This window comes from Pristiophorus japonicus, chromosome 12, assembly GCF_044704955.1.
Source record: "Pristiophorus japonicus isolate sPriJap1 chromosome 12, sPriJap1.hap1, whole genome shotgun sequence".
In the NCBI taxonomy this organism is placed as follows: domain Eukaryota; kingdom Metazoa; phylum Chordata; class Chondrichthyes; family Pristiophoridae; genus Pristiophorus; species Pristiophorus japonicus.
Window position 1 is genome coordinate 79797481 of NC_091988.1, and position 20590 is coordinate 79818070.

Below are 20590 nucleotides of genomic sequence, written 5' to 3' on the forward strand. Positions count from 1 at the left end.
TAGTCTGAATTGCAAACTATCACCATGGCGATCACTGCCCCTGCTGATGATGTGGAGCAGAATTTGCAAGCTGACGTACTGCCCATCAAAACAGCTTTTGATTTGTTTGTTCAATAACCATACATAAAGATTTCATCTTAATTGGAAACTCTGAAAAAATATATAGCACCATTTTTTTCTTTTTAAGCCATTGCATATTATCACGCCAAGCTCAATAATTACATAAAGGATATTTGCCACCCACCTCCCCCCCCCCAACCCCCTCGCTCATTGCCCAGCCCCTCAAGATTAAAATTTACATCTTTCTGCCTTTTCTTCCTGTTTTATTCAGCTTCCTTCTTCCTTGATGGGTTCTGTAGAGACAAAAAAAAAAAGATTTCTGTTTAGATGTTTTATCAAACTTCAAGTTGTTCCACGATGTAGTTCGACGGGCCAGACAAGCTCCTGCCCAATGGCCTCACAGCTAAATGCAGTGCCGGGCAAGGCCACGCAAGTTACTAGGCCCCAGCTCCCCGCTCCCAGTCTGTGCTGCAGGAGCTGATCAAAGCTGAGGTAGCAGCTGAGGGCGCTACAATTGCCCGGCCTAGGGTAGGGTGGGCAAAATAAATCAATCAGGCTTCCAACTCCTCATGGCTATCCTATAACTCCTTTGGTAAAGGTTCCGAGAGGGTCAGAGGATCCGAGAGATTTACATCAGGAAGGAGGCCATTTCGGCCCATCGTGTCTGCGCCAGCCGACAAAGAGCTATCCAGCCTAATCCCACTTTCCAGCTTTTGGTCCATAGCCCTGTAAGTTACGACACTTCAAGTGCACATTCAAGTACTTTTTAAATGTGGTGAGGGTTTCTGCCTCTACCACCCTTTCAGGCAGTGAGTTCCAGACCCCCACCACGGGGAAGGACAGGATTGGGGTAGGCTAGGACGGACTGTGGGGGCCAAAGGGTTTGCTGGCACTCACTGTCCAGGCACACACGTTGAATCATAGAGCATGGAATGTCATTTGGCCCAGCGTGCTTGTGCCGGCTCTTTGAAAGAGCTCTCCCTTTAGTCCCACTCCTCCGCTCTTAATGTAGCCCTGCAAGTTGTTTTCCCATTGCAAATATACATCCAATTCCTATTCCAATTACTACTGAATCTACTTCAGGCAGCGCATTCCAGATCACAATGACTTAGTTGTACATTTTTTTTTAGATGAGGGGATTTCTCCACTTGTACAGGTACCAAAGTGCTTCAAAGAGGAACCATTAGGAAAATAGGAACAGGAGGAGGCCATTCAGTCCCTTAAGCCTGCTCCACCATTCACTGAGATCACAACTGATCTGCGACCTAACTCCATATACCCGCCTTTGGTCCATATCCCTCAATATCTTTGGTTAACAAAAAGCTACCAATCTCTGATTTAAAGTTAACAATTGATCTAGCATCAATTTCTGTTTGCGGATGAGAGTGCCAAACGTCTACTAACCTTTGTGTGTAGAAGTGTTTCCCAATTTCACCCCTGAAAGGCCTGGCTCTAATTTATAGATTATGTCCTCCAAGTCCTAGACTCCCCAACCAGCGGAAATAGCTTCTCTCTATCTACCCTATCTGTTCCCCAGCAGAAGTCAATGGTGGAGGGGTGGGGGAGTGGGAGAGGGGAGCAGACATCAAATCCTTCTAACTCGTCTTGAGTGAGGTTTATTAACTTGTGTTCTTGCCTAGAAAGAAAAATGAATCAGAATTGTCTTTCCTGATGTAATAGAAACATAGAAACATAGAAAATAGGTGCAGGAGCAGGCCATTCAGCCCTTCTAGCCTGCACCGCCATTCAATGAGTTCATGGCTGAACATGAAACTTCAGTACCCCCTTCCTGCTTTCTCGCCATAACCCTTGATCCCCCGAGTAGTAAGGACTTCATCTAACTCTCTTTTGAATATATTTAGTGAATTGGCCTCAACTACTTTCTGTGGTAGAGAATTCCACAGGTTCACCACTCTCTGGGTGAAGAAGTTTCTCCTCATCTCAGTCCTAAATTGCTTACCCCTTATCCTCAGACTGTGACCCCTGGTTCTGGACTTCCCCAACATTGGGAACATTCTTCCTGCATCTAACCTGTCTAAACCCGTCAGAATTTTAAACGTTTCCATGGGGTCCCCTCTCATTCTTCTGAACTCCAATGAATACAAGCCCAGTTGATCCAGTCTTTCTTGATAGGTCAGTCCCGCCATCCCGGGAATCAGTCTGGTGAATCTTCGCTGCACTCCCTCAATAGCAAGAATGTCCTTCCTCAAGTGAGGAGACCAAAACTGTACACAATACTCCAGGTGTGGCCTCACCAAGGCCCTGTACAACTGTAGCAACACCTCCCTGCCCCTGTATTCAAATCCCCTCGCTATGAAGGCCAACATGCCATTTGCTTTCTTAACCGCCTTCTGTACCTGCATGCTAACCTTCAATGTATGCACCTGTGAGTATGCTCAGGTTCGTAGCGCTGCTGCAGTCTGGAGGAGTCCGTGTTCCATGTGTATGTACAGTGCGTGAGGTTACATCCTCTATTCCATTATTTGAAGGGGCTGCTCCTTGATTTTTGTCTGCACTTCAGTCCCACGCTCCTGATCTTTGGGCACCCTGTGCGGAGGGGAGCGGGCAGGTCGGAGGGCCTCCTCGTAGGACTGCTCCTGGGCACAGCCAAGGTGGCCATTAACCGGTCCAGGTAGCGGGCGGTCGAGGGGGTCGTTCAGCCCGACTGCCTGCCTCTCTTCCATGACTACGTTTGCGCTAGGGTGTCCCTGGAGATGCTCGCAGGCTGCTGGAGGGACTGGAGTGCATAATCAGCTCCCGGCAACCAAATTGTAATTTGACCATTTGATGTTCAAAAAGATTTATTTGTTAATTTATCAGTTTAATAAGGGGACACTCAGATTTATAGTTTTATTTAAAATAGTTGTAGAACTGTTGCATTGTGAATGGTTTAGCCAGTCACATGATGTTCACAAGACTCAATAAAACCCCAGTCAGATGAGTCTGGGTCATCCACGATGAGGTATGCAGTTGTGAGCCTAGTGGATGAACTGGTAATGTGTAGTGTGATTGTTGAACCTTTGCTAATAAACCAACTCGTTCTTAATAGCAATGTGTTGCTATGAATTCTTAAGCAAAGAACCCATGAGGCAAATACATTGCTGAGATGTCAGGAAATTTGAGCATCATAATATCAAGATACCCTTTGGTTGCAGCAGGAACATTAATGCGACTCTGCACTGGCAACTCAAATGAATAACTAGCTTGAGGTGAGGGATGGAGACAGCATTGGGAGAGGAATGTATCCTTGTCCAAAACCCCCAAGGCCACGTTTCAGCTACTGTAAGCCGGTCCAACAGAGGCCGACAAGGTGAGCGATTGTCAACACAGCTGGCATTCAGGGAAGCGATACGTTGGAACACGCTACCTAGGCCTGAAGTCAAAGCCAACTAGTGTCAAAACTAATACTGGCAGCTTGAGCCTTAAAGTAACCAATTGATGCCAGTTGTCCACACATCAAGCTCCTCACATTTGCCAATGGCGTTCTCATTGTTTAACAAGCTGGCAAGTTGGCATCTGGGTTTTGTACAGAGTAGTCTCATTAAATAATGAGAAAGAATGAAATAAAGAGGCAGACTTGAATGTATGTTGCACCTTATCATGTCTCTGAGAAACATCTAAAAGTGCTCGATATACTTTGATGGACAGTGACTCATGTTCGTGAAACACATTGTGCACACAGCAAGATCCCACAAACAGCACTCAGGTGAGTGACCAATTAATTTGAATTCTGGGGACGCTGATTGAGGGAGGAATGTTGGGGTATGGTAGCATAGTGGTTATTTTACTGGACTAGTAATCAGAGGCCTGCACTAATGATCCCAGAAACATGAGTTCAAATCCCACCACGGCAGCTGGGGAATTTAAATTTAGTTAATTAAATAAATCTGGAATAAAAAGCTAGTGTCAGTAATGGTGACCATAAAACTACCAGATTGTCATTAAAAAACTCATCTGACTCATTAACGTCCTGCAGGGAAGGAAATCTGCCACACTTACCCGGTCTGACCTATATGTGACTCCAGACCCACAGCAATGCGGTTGACTCTTAACTGCCCTCTGAAATGGCCCAGCAAGACACTCAGTTGCAACAAACTGCTGCAAAGATGGACTGCAGTGGTTCAAGAAGGCAGCTCACCGCCACCTTCTCGAGGGCAATTAGGGATGGGCAATAAATGCCGGCCTTGCCAGCGATGCCCACATCCCATGAACGAAGAAAAGAAAAAGGGTATCGGAGAGCCTCCCCTGCTCTTTGTCACCCACCAGAACCACTGGAACAGGCAGATGTGGCCATAGTTTAGCACTCTCGCCAGTCAGAAAGTTGAGGGTTCAAATCCTACTCCAGGAACGTGAGCACATAAATCTTGGCTGACACTCCAGTGCAACGCTGAGGGAGTGCTGCACTGTCGGAGGTGCCGTCTCTCGGATGAGGCGTTAATCCGAGGCCCCGTCTGCCCTTTCAGGTGGACGTAAAAGATCACATGGCAGGGGAGTTCTCCGCGGTGTTTTGGGCCAATATTTATCCCTCAATCAACATCACTAAAAAACAGGTTATCTGGTCAATTATCACACTGCTGTTTGTGGGAGCTTGCTGTGCACAAATTGGCTGCCAACACTTCAAAAGTACTTCATTAGTTGTAAAGCACTTTGGTGCGAAATAAACTCCAAAAGATTTTGAGGGGATATGAGGAAAAATCATTTCACTCAGAGTGTTGTCGGGATCTGGGACGCTCTACTTGAAAAGATGGTGGATGCTGATTCCATAAATAATTTTAAAAGGGAGCTGGGCAGGTACTCGATGTTGAGGAACTTACAGGGTTACCGATGAAAAGCTGGTGTGTGGGACTGAGCACGACTGCCTTTTCTCAGAGCCAGCACAGGCACGACGGGGCGAATGGCGTCCTGCTGTGATGTAACTTTCTATGATACTATAAAGTCCTATCTATTTATTCTTATACATGCAAAGAATGCCATCTCCAAGAACGTAGCTCTCCCTCAGTACTGCACTTGGATCCTACAACCATCTTCCTTGGCCGCACAGAGGTGATGTCATTCATTTCGGATTTAACTACATCTAATGGATCCGGGGGGGTGGGGACGAGGGGAGAGGCTAAATAATGTCTGGTGTTTGGTCAATAACAAAACTATATCAAAATAAAAAAGGGTCAACGTCTGCTTGGGTTGTCCCACTCGGCCTATTGACTGCCATCGAAGTTATGACAAATAAGCGGGACGCCCCCGCCATGAGAACTTCTCTCCCCCACCCCTCCCAAGTGTTTCAATATGAATATATTTTGATTGTGGTTAAAATAAGAGACTGGCAGTCGGGAGTGATTATAAGGCTGCAGTTCCCCGGTTAGTGAGCGATTAGGGGATATGCAGAAAAGGCAGCGAACAGGATGGTTGGTAAAAGAGCCAGCGCCTGCCCTGCAGGAGCCCCGCCTGTACCTTTCTTGTTCCTGCACGTCTGTTCGCAGTCCTCCTGCGCCTGGAACCGGTTTGCGTTGCCGCTGCAGCCGCTGTAGATGAAGGGTCGGCACTCGCCAGTCCTCCTGTGGTAATACCATCGCAGGGTGTACCGAGAGCAGGTTCCCTCGTCCAGAGGCAACATGCAGGGGTCTGCTTCAGCCACAGGGTAGGCAAGTGGTGAGAAGGAAAGGAAATAATAACATTGCAGTTGTTCTTTAATATTGGACAACCTCTTCCAAAATAACTCTCTCCCTCCATTCCTCTCCCTCCCCCTCTCTCTCCCTCCCTCACTCCCATCTCTCTCTCTCTCCCCCCCACTCTTCTAAATAGTGTCATGCAATCTTTTACATCCACCTGAGAGAGCAGAGGGGGCCTCGGTTTAATGTCTCATCTGAAAGACAGCACTGGGACAGTTTCCTTGCTCTTCTTCCAATAAATCTTCAGTCTTCCCAATACTTGAAATCATAGAAACATAGAAAATGGTGCAGGAGTAGGCCATTCAGCCCTTCAACCTGCAACGCCATTCAATATGATCATGGCTGATCATGCACTTCAGTACCCCATTCCTGCTTTCTCTCCATACCCCTTGATCCCTTTAGCCGTAAGGGCCACATCTAACTCCCTTTTGAATATAACTAATGAGCTGGCCTCAACAACTTTTTGTGGTAGAGAATTCCACAGGTTCACAATTCTAAGTGAAGACGTTTCTCCTCATCTCAGTCCTAAATGGCTTACCCCTTATCCTTCGACTGTGACCCCTGGTTCTGGACTTCCCCAACATCGGGAACATTCTTCCTGCATCTAACCTGTCCAATCCCGTCAGAATTTTATATGTTTCTATGAGATCACCTCTCATTCTTCTAAATTCCAGTGAATATAAGCCTAGTCGATCCAGTTTTTCTTCATATGTCAGTCCTGTCATTCCGGGAATCAGTCTGGTGAACCTTCGCTGTACTCCCTCTATAGCAAGAATGTCCTTCCTCAGATTAGGAGACCAAAACTCCACACAATACACAAGGTGTGGTCTCACCAAGGCCCTGTACAACTGCAGTAAGACCTCACTGCTCCTATACTCAAATCCTCTTGCTATGAAGGCCAGCATGCCATTTGCTTTCTTTACTGCCTGTTGTACCTGCATGCCTACTTTCAATGACTGATGTACCATGACAACCAGGTCACGTTGCACCTCCCCTTTTACTAATCTGTCACCATTCAGATAATAATCTGCCTTCCTGTTTTTGCAACCAAAGTGGATAACCTCACACTTATCCACATTATACTGCATCTGCCAAGCATTTGCCCATTCACCTAACCTGTCCAAGTCCCCCTGCAGCCTCCTCGCATCCTCCTCGCAGCTCGCACTGCCACCCAGCTTAGTGTCATCTGCAAACTTGGAGATATTCCTTTGTCTAAATCATTAATGGATATTGTAACTAGCTGGGGTCCCAGCACTGAACCCTGTGGTACCCCACTACTCACTGCCTGCCATTCTGAAAAGGACCCGTTTATTCCCACTCTTTGTTTCCTGTCTGCCAACCAGTTCTCTATCCACATCAATACATTACACCCAATACCATGTGCCTTAATTTTGCACACTAATCTCTTGTGTGGGACCTTGTCAAAAGCCTTTTGAAAGTCCAAATACACCACATCCACTGGTTCTCCCTTATCCACTCTACTAGTTACATCCTCAAAAAATTCTAGAAGATTTGTCAAGCATGATTTCCCTTTCATAAATCCATGCTGATTTGGACTGATCCTGTTGCTGCTTTCCAAATGCACTGCTATTACATCTTTAATATTTTCCCCACTACCGATGTCAGGCTAACTGGTCTATAATTCCCTCCTTTTTAAAAAAGTTGGGTTACATTAGCTACCCTCCAATCCATAGGAACTGAACCAGAGTCTATAGAATGTTGGAAAATGACTACCAATGCATCCACTATTTCTAGGGCCACTTCCTTAAGTACTCTGGGATGCAGACTATCAGGCCCTGGGGATTTATCGACCTTCAGTCCCTTCAATTTCCCTAACACCATTTCCTGACTAATAAGGGTTTCCCTCAGTTCCCCCTTCTCGTTAGACCCTCGGTCCCCCAGTATTTTCGGGAGGTTAGTTGTGTCTTCCTTCGTGAAGATAGAACCAATGTGTTTGTTCAATTGGTCTGCCATTTCTTTGTTCCCCATTATGAATTCCCCTGATTCTGACTGCAAGGGACCTACATTAATCTTCACTAACCTTTTTCTCTTCACATATCTATAGAAGCTTTTACAGTCAGTTTTTATGTTCCCTGCAAGCTTACTCTCATATTCTATTTTCCCCCTCCTAATTAAACCCTTAGTCCTCCTCTGCTGAATTCTAAATTTCTCCCAATCCTCAGGTTTGCTGCTTTTTCTGGCCAATTTATATCCCTTGTTAGCCACGGTTGAGCCACCTTCCCATTTTTATTCTTACGCCACACAGAGATGTACAATTGTTGTAGTTCATCCATGTGATATTTAAATGTCTGCCATTGCCTATCCACCGTCAACCCTTTAAGCATCATTCTCCTGTCTATCCTAACCAATTCACGTCTCATACCGTCGAAGTTTCCTTTCTTTAAGTTCAGCACCCTAGTCTCTGAATTAACTGTGTCACTCTCCATCTTAATGAAGAATTCTACCATATTATGGTCACTCTTCCCCAAGGGGCCCCGCACGACCAGATTGCTAATTAATCCTCTCTCGTTACTCAAGACCCAGTTTAGGATGGCCTGCTCTCTCGTTGGCTCCTCGACATATTGGTCTAGAAAACCATCCCTTATACACTCCAGGAAATCCTCCTCCATAATATTGCTACCAGTTTGGTTAGACCAATCAATATGCAGATTAAAGTCATCCATGATAACTGTTGTACCCTTATTACACTCGTCCCTAATTTCCTGTTTGATACTATCCCCAACCTCCCTACTACTGTTTGGTGGTCTGTACACAACTCCCACTAATGTTTTCTGCCCTTTGGTGTTTCGCAGCTCTACCCATATAGATTCCACATCATCCAAGTTAATGTCCTTCCTTACTATTGCGTTAATCTCCTCTTTAACCAGTAACGCTACCCCACCTCCTTTTCCTTCCTGTCTGTCCTTCCTGAATATTGAATGCCACTGGATGTTGAGTTCCCAGCCTTGGTTACCTTGGAGCCACGTCTCCGTAATCCCAATTACATCATATCCATTAACAGCTATCTGAGCAGTAAATTCATCCACTTTATTACGAATGCTTCTTGCATTGAGACTCAGAGCCTTCAGGCTTGTTTTTTTAACATTCTTTGTCCTTTTTAGAATTATGTTGTCATATGGCCCTTTTTGATTTTTGCCCTTGATTTCTCTGACCTCCACTCTTGCTTTTCTCCTTCCTACCTTTTGCTTCTGCCTGCTTTTTACTTCCCTCTGCCTCCCTGCATAGATTCCCAACCCCCTGCCTTGTTAGTTTAAACCCTCCCCAACAGCACTAACAAACACTCCACCTAGGACATCAGTTCCGGTCCTGCCCAGGTGCAGACAGGACCAGTTTCATGTCACATCCAAAGAGTGGTACATCTGAGCTCCCCTGGAATGTTAGCCTGGAATGTGGCATGATGCACTGGCTTGGGGCTAGAACCGAGTGCTTTCAGATTCGGAGGTGGCAGTGCTACCAACTGGGCCCAGCTGGCTGTTAAAAGTTAGGTAAATAATTCGTTATCAAACACACCAGCTGGTCATTCATCTCGTTGCTGTTTGTGGGAGCTTGCTGTGCGCAAATTGGCTGCCGCATTGCCCTACACTATAACAGTGACTACACTTCAAAAATAAATTCATTGGCTGTAAAGCTCTGGGACGTCCTGAGGTCGTGATAGGCACTATAGAAATGCAAGCTCTTTCTTCCTTTACTGGCAATTTTGTGCTGTGAGTTATGTCCAGTAGGAAGAGGGTCATTTTACTTTGGACACTTGGAAATAGGACAGTGTCTCTTATCCCATCCATCTTTAGTACGGAGTGCCCGGCAGTACTGCGCGGGGCACTGGATGGAGCACTGAGGTGACGTGGAATGCTCAGCCAAGAGGAAGAAGCTCAGGGCCATCCCTCTTGCCTTTACCAGCTATCTGAAAAAGCCGGCTACACTTCAAGATCCTCCTGTCTTCTCACTTCAAAGACAATTTATCTGGATGGGTGGACTTCAGATTGAAAGGAGGCAAAATGGATGGGAACGCAATTAACAAAAGGTGAAAAGCGTAATGCAGAGCTCCTCTGCTTCTGTGAGACATCAAACAGAGGTAAGGTGATTGCCGGCGCAGGGAAAGCTGGACAGGAGTTGCACAATGGACAGATCACAGGTCAAGAGGCCAAAGAGCAGGCATCCTACGCTGGATTGTAAGATTGTACCTATAAGCCTGAAAAGATGTCTCGGAGGAGGGAGGTGGGTGAGTTCATCACTTGGTGTGGTCCTCAGACCTACAGATCAGGAAAGGCCCCAGACTCAATCCCTGGCTAGCTTTGGGGAGAGCGACTATTGGCCTTGGGTCATGAGTGTTGGGTGCGATCAGGATTGAGCTGTGGGGAGGGCCGAGCTGAGCTGTGATACCACCCTCTCACCCTGCCAGGCCACAGTAAGAACATAAGAAATAGGAGCAGGAGTCAGCCATTTGTCTGCTCAAGCCTGCTCTGATCCTGGCCTCAGCTCCACTTCCCATCGCGCTCCCCATAACCCTTGACTCCCTTACGGTTCAAAAATCTGTCTATCTGCACCTTAAATATATTCAACGACCCAGCCTCCACAGCTCTCTGGGGTAGAGAATTTCAAAGATTCACGACCTTCTGAGAGAAGAAATTCCTCCCCATCTCTGTTTTAAATGGGCGACACCTTATTCTGAAATGAAGCCCCCTAGTTCTAGATTCCCCCATGAGGGGAAACATCCTCTCTGCTTCTATCCTGTCAAGTCCTCTCAGAACCTTATACATTTCACTAAGATCACCTCTCATTCTTCTAAACTCCAATGTGTATAGGCCCAAACTGCTCGCTCAACCGTTCCTCATAAGACAACCCCCTTCATCCCAGGAGTCAACCTGGTGAACCTTCCCTGAATGGCCAGAACTCAGTTCCTGGGCTCACACGTGTGTAGCGTTTCCAGGAGGACAAGATCCCTACCTTGTTTGGCGGCTTCTCTTCTATATCTTTCCTGTTGTGTAGGATCTGTAGGATCTACTTTATCGCCTGTCAATGGAAGGCAAACTATGTTAGTGCTCCCTTTAATTGAACATGCTCAGGATTTCAAACCATTGAACACTTATCATTTTAGTAAAGGACCCATTGCTGTCACCACTGTGGTAGGTACATCGAGGGCACAGCGCAGGAACAGGCCATTCGGACCAATATGGCCGTGCCGGTGTTTATGCTCCACATGAGCCTCCTCCCACCCCTTTTTCATCTCACCCCGTCAGCATATCCTTCTATTCCTTTCTCCCACATGTGTTTATCCAGCTTCCCCTTAAATGCTATTAACCTCGACTACTTCATGAGGTAGCGAGTTCCACATTCTCACCACTCTTTGGTGAAGACGTTTCTCCTGAATTCCCTTCTGGATTCATTAGTGACTATCTTATATTTATGGCTCCTAATTTCAGTCTCTCCCACAAGTGGAAACATCTTCTCTACGTCTGCCCTTTCAAACCCTTTCACAATCTTGAAGATCTCTATCAGGTCTATGATACTGTAAATGTGCAGGGTGTGGGAAAGGCTGTTTGACTGACAGTCAATAATCATCCAATCGGGTAACAAAGGGCATGTTCACTCGCCAATCGGCCTGGGTAGGCAGGGCACCATGCGGATGGACATGCCAGACGACCAATGGCGGCAGCATGGGGCGGGCATGTGATGAAACCTCCAGGAATACATTCAACCAGAGCTCGTAGGCCGCAGGCTTGAGGGCATGATTCCTCGCATGCCTGCTGTGGGTCATCAGGGAGCACCAAACAAAGACCCTGTGCCCCATAGCTGTCAGCTCCACTGCAGTTACACATAGGCCTAGGAAATCTATGGGAGTACTGAATGGAGGGAGGTTTTAATTTTAAGTGCACAGGAACAGGAGGAGGCCATTCAGCCCTTTGAGCCTACTCCCCCATTCAATTAGATCATGGCTGATCAGCACCTCAACTCCATTTACCTGCTTTGGCTCTCTATCCCTTGGTACGCTTACCTAACTGAAATCTATCAATCTCAGACAAAAAGGCAAAGTTCTGCGGATGCTGGAAATCTGAAACATAAAACATAAAATGCTAGAAATGCTCAGCGGGTCAGGCAGCAGCTGTGGAGAGAGAAACAGGGTTAACGTTTCAGGTTGGTGACCCTTCGTCAGAACTAGAAGATGTTGCAGGTGGAACAAGTTTTTAAGCCAGTGTAGGGGCAAGGAAAGGGGGGAGGGGAGGAAAGGACAAATGGGAAGGTCTGTGATAGGGCGGAAAGCAGGAGAGATTAAATGATAAAAGGGAAGATGGTGTGAGCAAAAGGGGATGGCAATGGGACAAGGAACAAAAGTTGGGTCTAGAAGAGGTGCAAATGGCAACAGCAGAATCATTACTAGCAGCTGCTGTCCGAAGAAATGGGAGCAGTGGTTATAATCTGAAACTATTGAACTCGATCTCAGTCTTGAAAGTTCCAATTGTCCCACAGCCTCTTGGGGCAGAAAGCTCCAGATTTCTAGTACAATTGTGTGAAAAAAACCAGAGGTACATGCAGCCTTCCAAGGAAGGTTTCAAAGTTCAGGCTCTTCCTTCACCTTTTTCCACATCTGGGAACTATTCAGGAGTTGCCTCCCTGTACCTGAGGAGGCCTCACACGCAAAAATCAAAGCTAGCCTTGACCCTAGTCACAACATGGCCATTAAGCTGCACGGCCGTGCGGCGATCTGGAGGTCCCGAGCAGGCCGCTCATCGGCATCATGAAGGTAATAGCCGCGCATGGGTGAAAAATTGATCGGGCCGTGCAGTCAGTTAACATTTTTCAGGCAGCATTTTCTGGTCAGCCTCTGATATCTGGCACCAACTCTCCTAAAATCACAAGCCAATAAAAAAGTTAAAAATGATACCTTCATCTTAAAGAGAAACCGACAATCCAATACGGGAACCATTTGGGTCTCTGCTAAATTCCTAATGAGGAACAACTCCTGACTGGTAAAGGAACTTCCATCAGTCCATAAAGTGGCACTCTTGAGAAATACCCTTGTCGAATTGTTCAATCCACTACACATTAACATAAAAATTAGCAGGAGTAGGCCTTTCAGCCCCTTGAGCCTGCTCTGCCATTCAATAAGATCATGGCTGATCATCGACCTCAACACTTTCCTGCCCAATCCCCATGTCCCTTGATTTCCTTGGTGTCCAAAAATCTATCGATTTCTGTCTTGAATATACTCAACGACTCAGCATCCACAGCCCTCTGGGATAGAGAATTCCAAAGATTCACCACCCTCTGAGTGAATAGATTTCACCTCATCTCAGTCCTAAATGGTTGATCCCCTTCTCCTGAGACTATGCCCCCTAGTTCTAGACATTCCAGCCAGGGGAAACATCCTCTCAGCATCTACCCTGTCAATTCCCTCTCAGAATCTTACAGGTTTCAATGAGATCACCTCTCATTCTTCTAAACGCTAGAGAATACAGGCCCATTCTACTCAATCTTGCAGGCTGGAATGACCATGGCTTCTCTAAACAGATCACATATCCGCAGCATAACTAAGATCGCCTATTTCCATCTCCATAACATCGCCCATCTCCACCCCTTGCCTCAGCTCATCCGCTGCTGAAGCCCTCCTTCATGCCTTTGTTACCTCTAGACTTGACTTTTCCAACGCACTCCTGGCTGGCCTCCCACATTCTACCCTACGTAAACTCGAGGTGATCCAAAATTCAGCTGCCCATGTCCAAACTCGCACCAAATCCCGCTCACCCATCACCCCTGTGCTCGCTGACCTACATCAGCTTCCGGTTAAGCAACGCCTCGATTTCAAAATTCTCATCCTTATTTTCAAATCGCTCCATTGCTTCGCCCCTCCCTATCTCTGTAATCTCCTCCAGCCCCACAACCCCCCCCCCCAAGATATCTGCGCTCCTCTAATTCTGACCTCTTGAGCATCCCTGATTATATCATCATCATCATAAGCAGTCCCTCGGAGTTGAGGATGACTTGCTTCCACTCTAAAAGCGAGTGCTCAGGTGACTGAAAAGTCCAATATGGGAATTACAGTCTCTGCCACAGATGGGGCAGACAGTGGTTGAAGGAAAGGGTGATCGGGGAGCCTGGGTTGACGCATGCTCCTTCCGCTGTCTGCGCTTGATTTCTGCATGCTCTCGGTGATGGGACTCCAGGTGTTCAGCGCTCTCCCGGATGCTCTTCCTCCACTTTGGGCAGTTGTGGGCCAGGGATTTCCAGGTGTCGGTGAGGATGTTGCACTTTATCAAGGAGGCTTTGAGGGTGTCCTTGAAGTGTTTCCTCCAACCACCTGGGGCTTGCTTGCTGTATCGAAGCTCCGCGTAGAGTGCTTGCTTTGGGAGTCTCGTGTCGGCCATGCGGACAATGTGGCCTGTCCAACGGAGCTGATCGAGCATCGGCAATGCTTCAATGCTGGGGTTGCTGGCCTGAGCGAGAACACTGACGTTGGTGCATCTGTCCTGCCAATGGATTTGCAGGATCTTGTGGAGGCAGCGCTGGTGGTACTTCTCCAGCGCTTTGAGGTGTCTGCTGTATATAGTCCACGTCTCTGAGCCATATAGGAGGGTGAGTATCACTACTGCCCTGTAGACCATGAGCTTGGTGCCGGATTTGAGATCCTGGTCTTCAGGAAGAGAGTGGTTGAAGACCAGTACACTGATTATAATCGCTCAACCATTGGTGGCCGTGCCTTCTATTGCCTAGGCCCCAAGCTCTGGAATTCCCTCCCTAAACCTCTCCACCTCTCTGTCCTTCAAGACGTTTCTTAAAACCTACCTCTTTGACCAAGCTTTTGGTCACCTGCCCTAATTTCTCCTTATGAGGCTCGGTGTAAAATCTTTTGTCTCATAATACTCCTGTGACGCGCCTTGGGACGTTTCACTACGTTAAAGGTGCTATATAAATACACGTTGTTGTTGTTGTTGTTGTTGATGAGGAAACCTGGCGTTAAGTGCTACGGTGGTGGTGAGGAACACTTACGCATCATTTCTGAGCTCCGGAACTGTTCCAGATCGTAGTCTTCTTTCGGCACGTCGTAGCTCTCCACGGTGTAGAAATGCTCGTAGTCCGGGTCATTGCCGTTCACCACCACTCGCAGTTCCTTCCCTACAGAATTGTTAAAAGCAACAACAGAGAAGAAAGCTCGGTTTAATCACACTTCACGCCACCCTCAGACAGACAGAGGCGACAGGTCAGGCACTAGAATAGTGGCCATGAAGCAATAGGCCGCCACCACTGTAAATCTAAAAGCAAGTCCAATTTACATTTAAACAGAGGTTAGGCCGAAGCTCACTCACTCTGTAGGTCAAATAATTCGTATTAGCATCGTCTGATTTCTCATGTTGGTTTGACAATGTTTCCTTGGCGTGAAGTTTCTCAAGCCGTACTATCCACCAACTCTGGCCTCAGCCATTTCCTTCGCCCCACCATTGACGGCCGTGCCTTCAGCTGCCTGAGTCCTAAGCTCTGGAATTCCCTCCTCAACCGCACCACCTCTCTCTCTCTCCCCTCCTTTAAGACTCTGTTTAAAACCTACCCTTAATAGCCACCTGTCCTAATGCCTCCTTCTTTGGCTCGAGGCCTGTGAAGCGCCTTGGGACGATTTACTCTGTTAAAGGCACTATATATATTGTTGTTGTTGTTGAAGTAGTGGTGAATTATTTCATTAAGGGAGGACGGAATAGTGTAATGTATGCTCACAGGTTTGTAGAGCTGTTGCCCCCACCAGCGCTCCCAATGCACGCCAAAGGTGGGGGGGGGGGGGCGGGGGGGAGTCTGTCCCTCTGGAGGGAGAGACAACCGAGGCTGCCCAGTCTGAGCCTCCCAGGGATGGGGATGAAGAACTGCCACTTGCGGGGGGCACGGAGCCACCAAAAGAAAAGGTCGCCGCCAGGTCCAGCGTCTCGTGGACTGAGGCGGGCGGGGCTGAAGAGGCCAAGCCCGAGCCCACCTAGCCAATTATTGACATCCCCCGAGATCTGCTCGACTTGGCGGTAAAAGAAAAATGTAACAAATTTCATGAACCCCCACCAGCTGGGCCGGAGGGTGGTGGCGGGGAGGGTGAGGAACCTCAATCTTCGTCCCTGATGTTGGAGCCGGGGGACTTGGAGGACCTGGAGCTGTTTTTTGGCCCGGTTTCTCCGTGCTCCCTGGTGCCTGGGGTGGAGGGGGGGCCACTGTTCCCTGCAGCTTCCTGATCCTGCATCCCAGAAAGAGCCATGGGGAAACTCCTCTGCCGACGATGGTGACAGAGGTAGGGCCGGATGGTGCGGCCGGGCCGTTCGCCGTACTTCGTGCAGTCGACGGACCGGCCGCTGGTGGCGACCTCCCGGTGGAAGACGGAGACTCGGTGGAGGGTGCGGGAGAGGATTTAGAGTCCATCGCCAGTGAGGCGGTGGATCTCCTCATGTCCCCCGCTGAGCCCCCCTCATTCCAGCTAAGGAACTCTGGGACTTTTTGGTGGAATGCCAGGGTCGCCGCAATAGAGCCCATCTGGCCCTGGACAAATGGTCCGAGCCGGCGCTGCTCATCAGGTCTGTCCGCACTGCCGTCAAAACCATGGGCGCGGGCGGGGCTTTATCAAAACAAGAAAGCCTTGAGCTGTGCGGGCTCATAACATTCCTCGCTGGGCTGCTGAGGGAAAGGAGGTCATCAAACAACTCTGCTCCCCCCCTCTCCACAGTAGATTAAGTTAGAGGTTACACTATACTTTTGTCATGAAGATAACCATAGCAAGCCTCAACATCAACGGCAGCAGAGAGGCACGCCGTAGATTTAACAATTTTTCGTTCCCACGGGAGGGGAAATATGCGGTGTGCTTCCTGCAAGAAACCCACATCGTTCCGGGAGACGAGGCTACCTGGCTCCTGGAATGATAAGGAGAGGTCCGCATGAGCCACCTCACTGCCACTTCTTGTGGGGTGGCTATCTTGCTGGCCCCACATTTTCAGCCGGAGATCTTGGGGGTCGAGGAGCCTGTGCCAGGCCGCTTGCTGCACGTAACGGTTCGCCTGGGGGACGTGCCGCTCCATCTCGTGAACGTGTACGCCCCCCAGCCCGGCCCGCAGTAAGTGCACTTCTTCGAAGAAGTGTCCACTTTTCTAGGTTCTGTTGACGTCGGCGACTGCATTGTCCTTGGGGGGATTTTAACTGCACCCCCGAGGTGAGGGATTACTCAGGTGCCCCGAAGAGCATGACGGCGATGGAAAAGTTGAGGGACCTGGTTGGTCCTTCGACTCGGTGGACGTTTGTTGAAATCTTCATCCCGGCTCCAGCGCCCTTACTTGGGTGAGGCCTGGAAGTGGATGGTCCAGAATCGAACGCCTTTACATACGTCTCCTGCGTTTCAGCGGCTTCCATGCGGCCGGCGCCGTGCTCGGACCACCACCTGGTGTGGGCGGAGCTTGCTTTGCTCCGCGTGTGGGTGGGATCCGGGTACTGGCATTTTAACAACCAGCTGCTGGAGGACGAGCGGTTCCACGATTCATTCCGTCGGTTCTGGTTCGACTGGAGAAGGAAGCGGGGGGGGGGCTTCCCCTCCTTGAGGTTATGGTGGGACATGGGCAAGGCTCACGTTCATTTCTTCTGTCAAGAGTATGCGAGAGGGTTGACCAAGAGGCGGGCGGCCAGTGTGGGGCGCCTGGAGAAGGAGGTGCTCGGTCAAGTCGTCGAGGACCCGGCCCTGCGGACGGTGTACGAAGCGAAGAAGGCCGCGCTGAAGGACCTGCAGCTTGTCGATTCCCGAGGCGCATTCGTGAGGTCGCGGATCCAGTTCCTCTGGGGCCTGGACCGCGGCTCCCCCTTTGGGTTCGGGACACATTTCGTCGCCCGGATCCAACTTTTGTATGCCGCCGCGGAGTGTCTGATTAAGGTAAATGGGTCTTTGATGGTGCCCCTTCGCTTTGGGAGAGGGGTGCACCAGGGATGCCCCATGTCTGGCCAGTTATATGCCATCTGTGTGGAGCCTTTCCTGCGCCTCTTGCGGAGGAGGTTGACGGGACTGGCTCTGTAAGGGTAAGGCGTGGAGGTCGTCCTCTCGGCTTACGCCGATGATGTGCTCCTCACGGTAGAGGATCCCATTGACCTGCGGAGGATGCGTGAGTGCCAGGAGATTTACTCGGCTGCATCCTCCGCCAGGATCTTCTGGGAGAAATGTTCCAGACTCCTGGTGGGTCAGTGGCGGGTGGACTCCCTGCTGGAGGAGCTCAGGCCTTTTGCCTGGAGCACGACCCATCTCCTCTATCTGGGAGTCTACCTTAGCCCCGTCGAGGAAGCCTGGCCGGCGAACTGGCAGGAGCTGGAGGCCAAAGTCGCCGCTCGCCTAGGGCGCTGGACAGGACTGCTCCGAGTGCTGTCCTACAGGGGTCGAGCGCTAGTCATAAACCAGCCGGTGGCCGCTATGCTGTGGTACCGTCTGGTCACTTTGACCCCTCCCCCTGCGTTTGTCGCCAAGATACAGAAGAAGCTTGTGGACTTCTTCTGGAACAACAGGAAACACTGGATCTCTGCTGTGGTTCTGAATCTCCCGCTTAGGGAGGCGGTCAGGCGTTGGTGAATGTCAGTACCCAGCATGCGACTTTCCATCCTACAGAGATACCTGTACGTAGAGCCCCCTCCTAGATGGTGTGCGCTGGCGATGCATTTCTTCAGCAGTACTGCCTCAACTACGACATGCAGCTCCTGTTTGTGAGCCTTGGGGGGTCATCAGGAATGCATTGCGGGGGCTGCCCGTTTTTTTACCAGGAACTTATCAGGGTCTGGAACAGAGTTGTCACCAAGCGCAGTTCTCCCCCATCTGGACTGGCGGCTGTCCTTCGGGAGCCACTGCTCAGGAATCCGTACCTCCACGACCGCGGTTTTAGGTGGCAGGCGGATGAGAGGGCTGTGGCTAGCGAGGTGACCAGGGTCAGGGACCTGCTCGATGGCGGAGGAGCGGGCTGGATGGCGTCAGACGTGTTGGCACGGCGCCTAAACTGGGCCGATGTCCGGCACGCGGCCAATGCCATCGAGTCGCTAAAAACAGCGCTGGGCCCTGACTCCGTTTGGTGTGTTCAGGAGGCTCAAGCACGTGGGGAGATGACATCCGAACTGACCCCCGTCCGGACGGAATTCCTCATCAGCGCCAAGCCCCGAAACCTCCCTCGGGAGCCGGCGCCTCACAATTTGAGCCGCCTCGGGGAAATCAGCTCCGTGCCTTTCAGTTCTGCGCAGAGGGGTTTCCTGTATGGGCTACTCCTGCACACTCTCCACTTTGCCATCCTCGCCTGCTGTCCAGACACGCCATGGCGCACCATCTTGCCGTCCGGAAGAGGTTGGGGTCCCCAATGGAGTGCACTCTACACGGGAGTCCTCCCACTATTTATTGGGGACTTGGTCTGGAGGGTGGTGCACGGAGCAGTCCCGTGCAACAAGTTTTTAAGCCAGTTCACGGGCTCCCAGGCCGCCTGCAATTTCTGCGGTCTGGAAGAGTCCGTGTTCCATGTTTTTATGGAGTGTGCGAGGTTGCAGCCCCTATGCCACTATTTGAATGGGCTGCTCCTCAAATTCTGGTTGCACTTCAGTCCCATACTCCTGATCTTTGGGCACCCTGTGCGGAGGGGAGCGGGTAGGTCTGAGGGCCCTCCTCGTAGGACTGCTCCTGGGCACGGCCAAGGGGGCCATCAGCCGGTCCAGGCAGCGGGCGGTCGAGGGGGTCATTCAGCCCAACTGCCTGCCTCTCTTCCGCGGTTACATCTGAGCCAGGGTGTCCCTGGAGATGGAGCACGCGGTGTCCGCCGGTACGCTCGCGGCCTTCCGCGAGAGGTTGACGCTGGAGGGACTGGAGTGCATCATTACCCCCGGCAACCAAATTTTAATTTGATCTTAATGCCTAAAGTTTAATTTGTTTAAGTTGTCGGTTTTAGTGCCTCCCCCTCCCCCCCCCTTTAATCAGGGGGGCATTTGATTACTGATATAACTAAAAATTGTAGAGCTGTTGCATTGTGAGTGACGTTCACAAGGCTCAATAAAACATCAGTCAGTTGGGTCTAGGTCATCCGCGATGAGGTATGCAGATGTGAGCCTGGTGGCTGAACTAGTGATGTGTAGTGTGATTGTTAAACTTTTATTAATAAACCAACTAGTTCTTCATAGCAATGTGTTGCTATGGATTCTTAAGCAAAGAACCCATGAAGCAAAAAGAAAGTTTCCTCTTTGTCTATAAAGGGTCAAATTCAGTCGTGTTGCTTAGGCTATCAGAACGACAGGCCAATTCTGATATCCCAGTGGGTGCTTGCCTTCACACTTTATGCTTGTACTTCAGTACTCTGCTGGAGTACTTGACCTCATAGGCAACATTGATGTAACAAAATACCAATCCGTAATTTGAATTCACAATCTCTGGATTACCAGTCAAGGCCCCTGGATTATTAGTTCAGTAGCATAACCACTGCACTAGCATACCGTGACCTCCAATCTCACACTGACACTCCAGACAGTACTGGGATAGTTGACTCTACGCATAACACTGATGCTCTTGTGTTCTATTTGGATACCTCAATGTCATATAAAATACTCTGGGTGTTGTGTTGGGGACTGGACCTTAAATACTGACACCGCTATACATATAATTATAGTCAAACTAAAGCCAAGTGCTGCGGGTGCTGGAAATCTGAAATAAAAAAAGAAAATGTTGGATATGCTCAGCAGGTCAGGCAGCGTCTGTGGAGAGAGAAAAGCAGAGTTAATGTTTCAGGTCGATGACCTTTCAGCAGAACTGGAAAAGGTTAGAGGTGTAACTTAAGCAAGTGCAGAGGCAGGGAAAGGGGGGAGGGGAGGAAAGAACAAAAGGGAAGGTCTGTGAT

The 20590-nt window shown here is 49.3% G+C and overlaps 1 protein-coding gene across 2 annotated transcripts in view; it reads right to left on the bottom strand.

Annotated features, from left to right (window-relative positions):
- Positions 1-306: 306 nt before the first annotated feature.
- LOC139276950 (PI-actitoxin-Aeq3b) overlaps positions 307-20590 on the bottom strand; it is a 36720-nt gene continuing 16436 nt past the window's right edge. Inside the window, exons 3-7 of one of the 2 annotated variants that reach the window (XM_070894947.1) lie at positions 14730-14855; positions 11740-11796; positions 10692-10757; positions 5509-5679; positions 307-353 (exon numbers count right to left, since the gene is read on the bottom strand). In XM_070894947.1, coding sequence (XP_070751048.1) covers positions 328-353; positions 5509-5679; positions 10692-10757; positions 11740-11796; positions 14730-14736 — 327 coding nt within the window. In that variant the 5' untranslated portion in view covers positions 14737-14855 and the 3' untranslated portion in view covers positions 307-327. The remainder of the gene's footprint in view (positions 354-5508; positions 5680-10691; positions 10758-11739; positions 11797-14729; positions 14856-20590) is intronic. The other variant, XM_070894948.1, reaches the window with a different exon arrangement.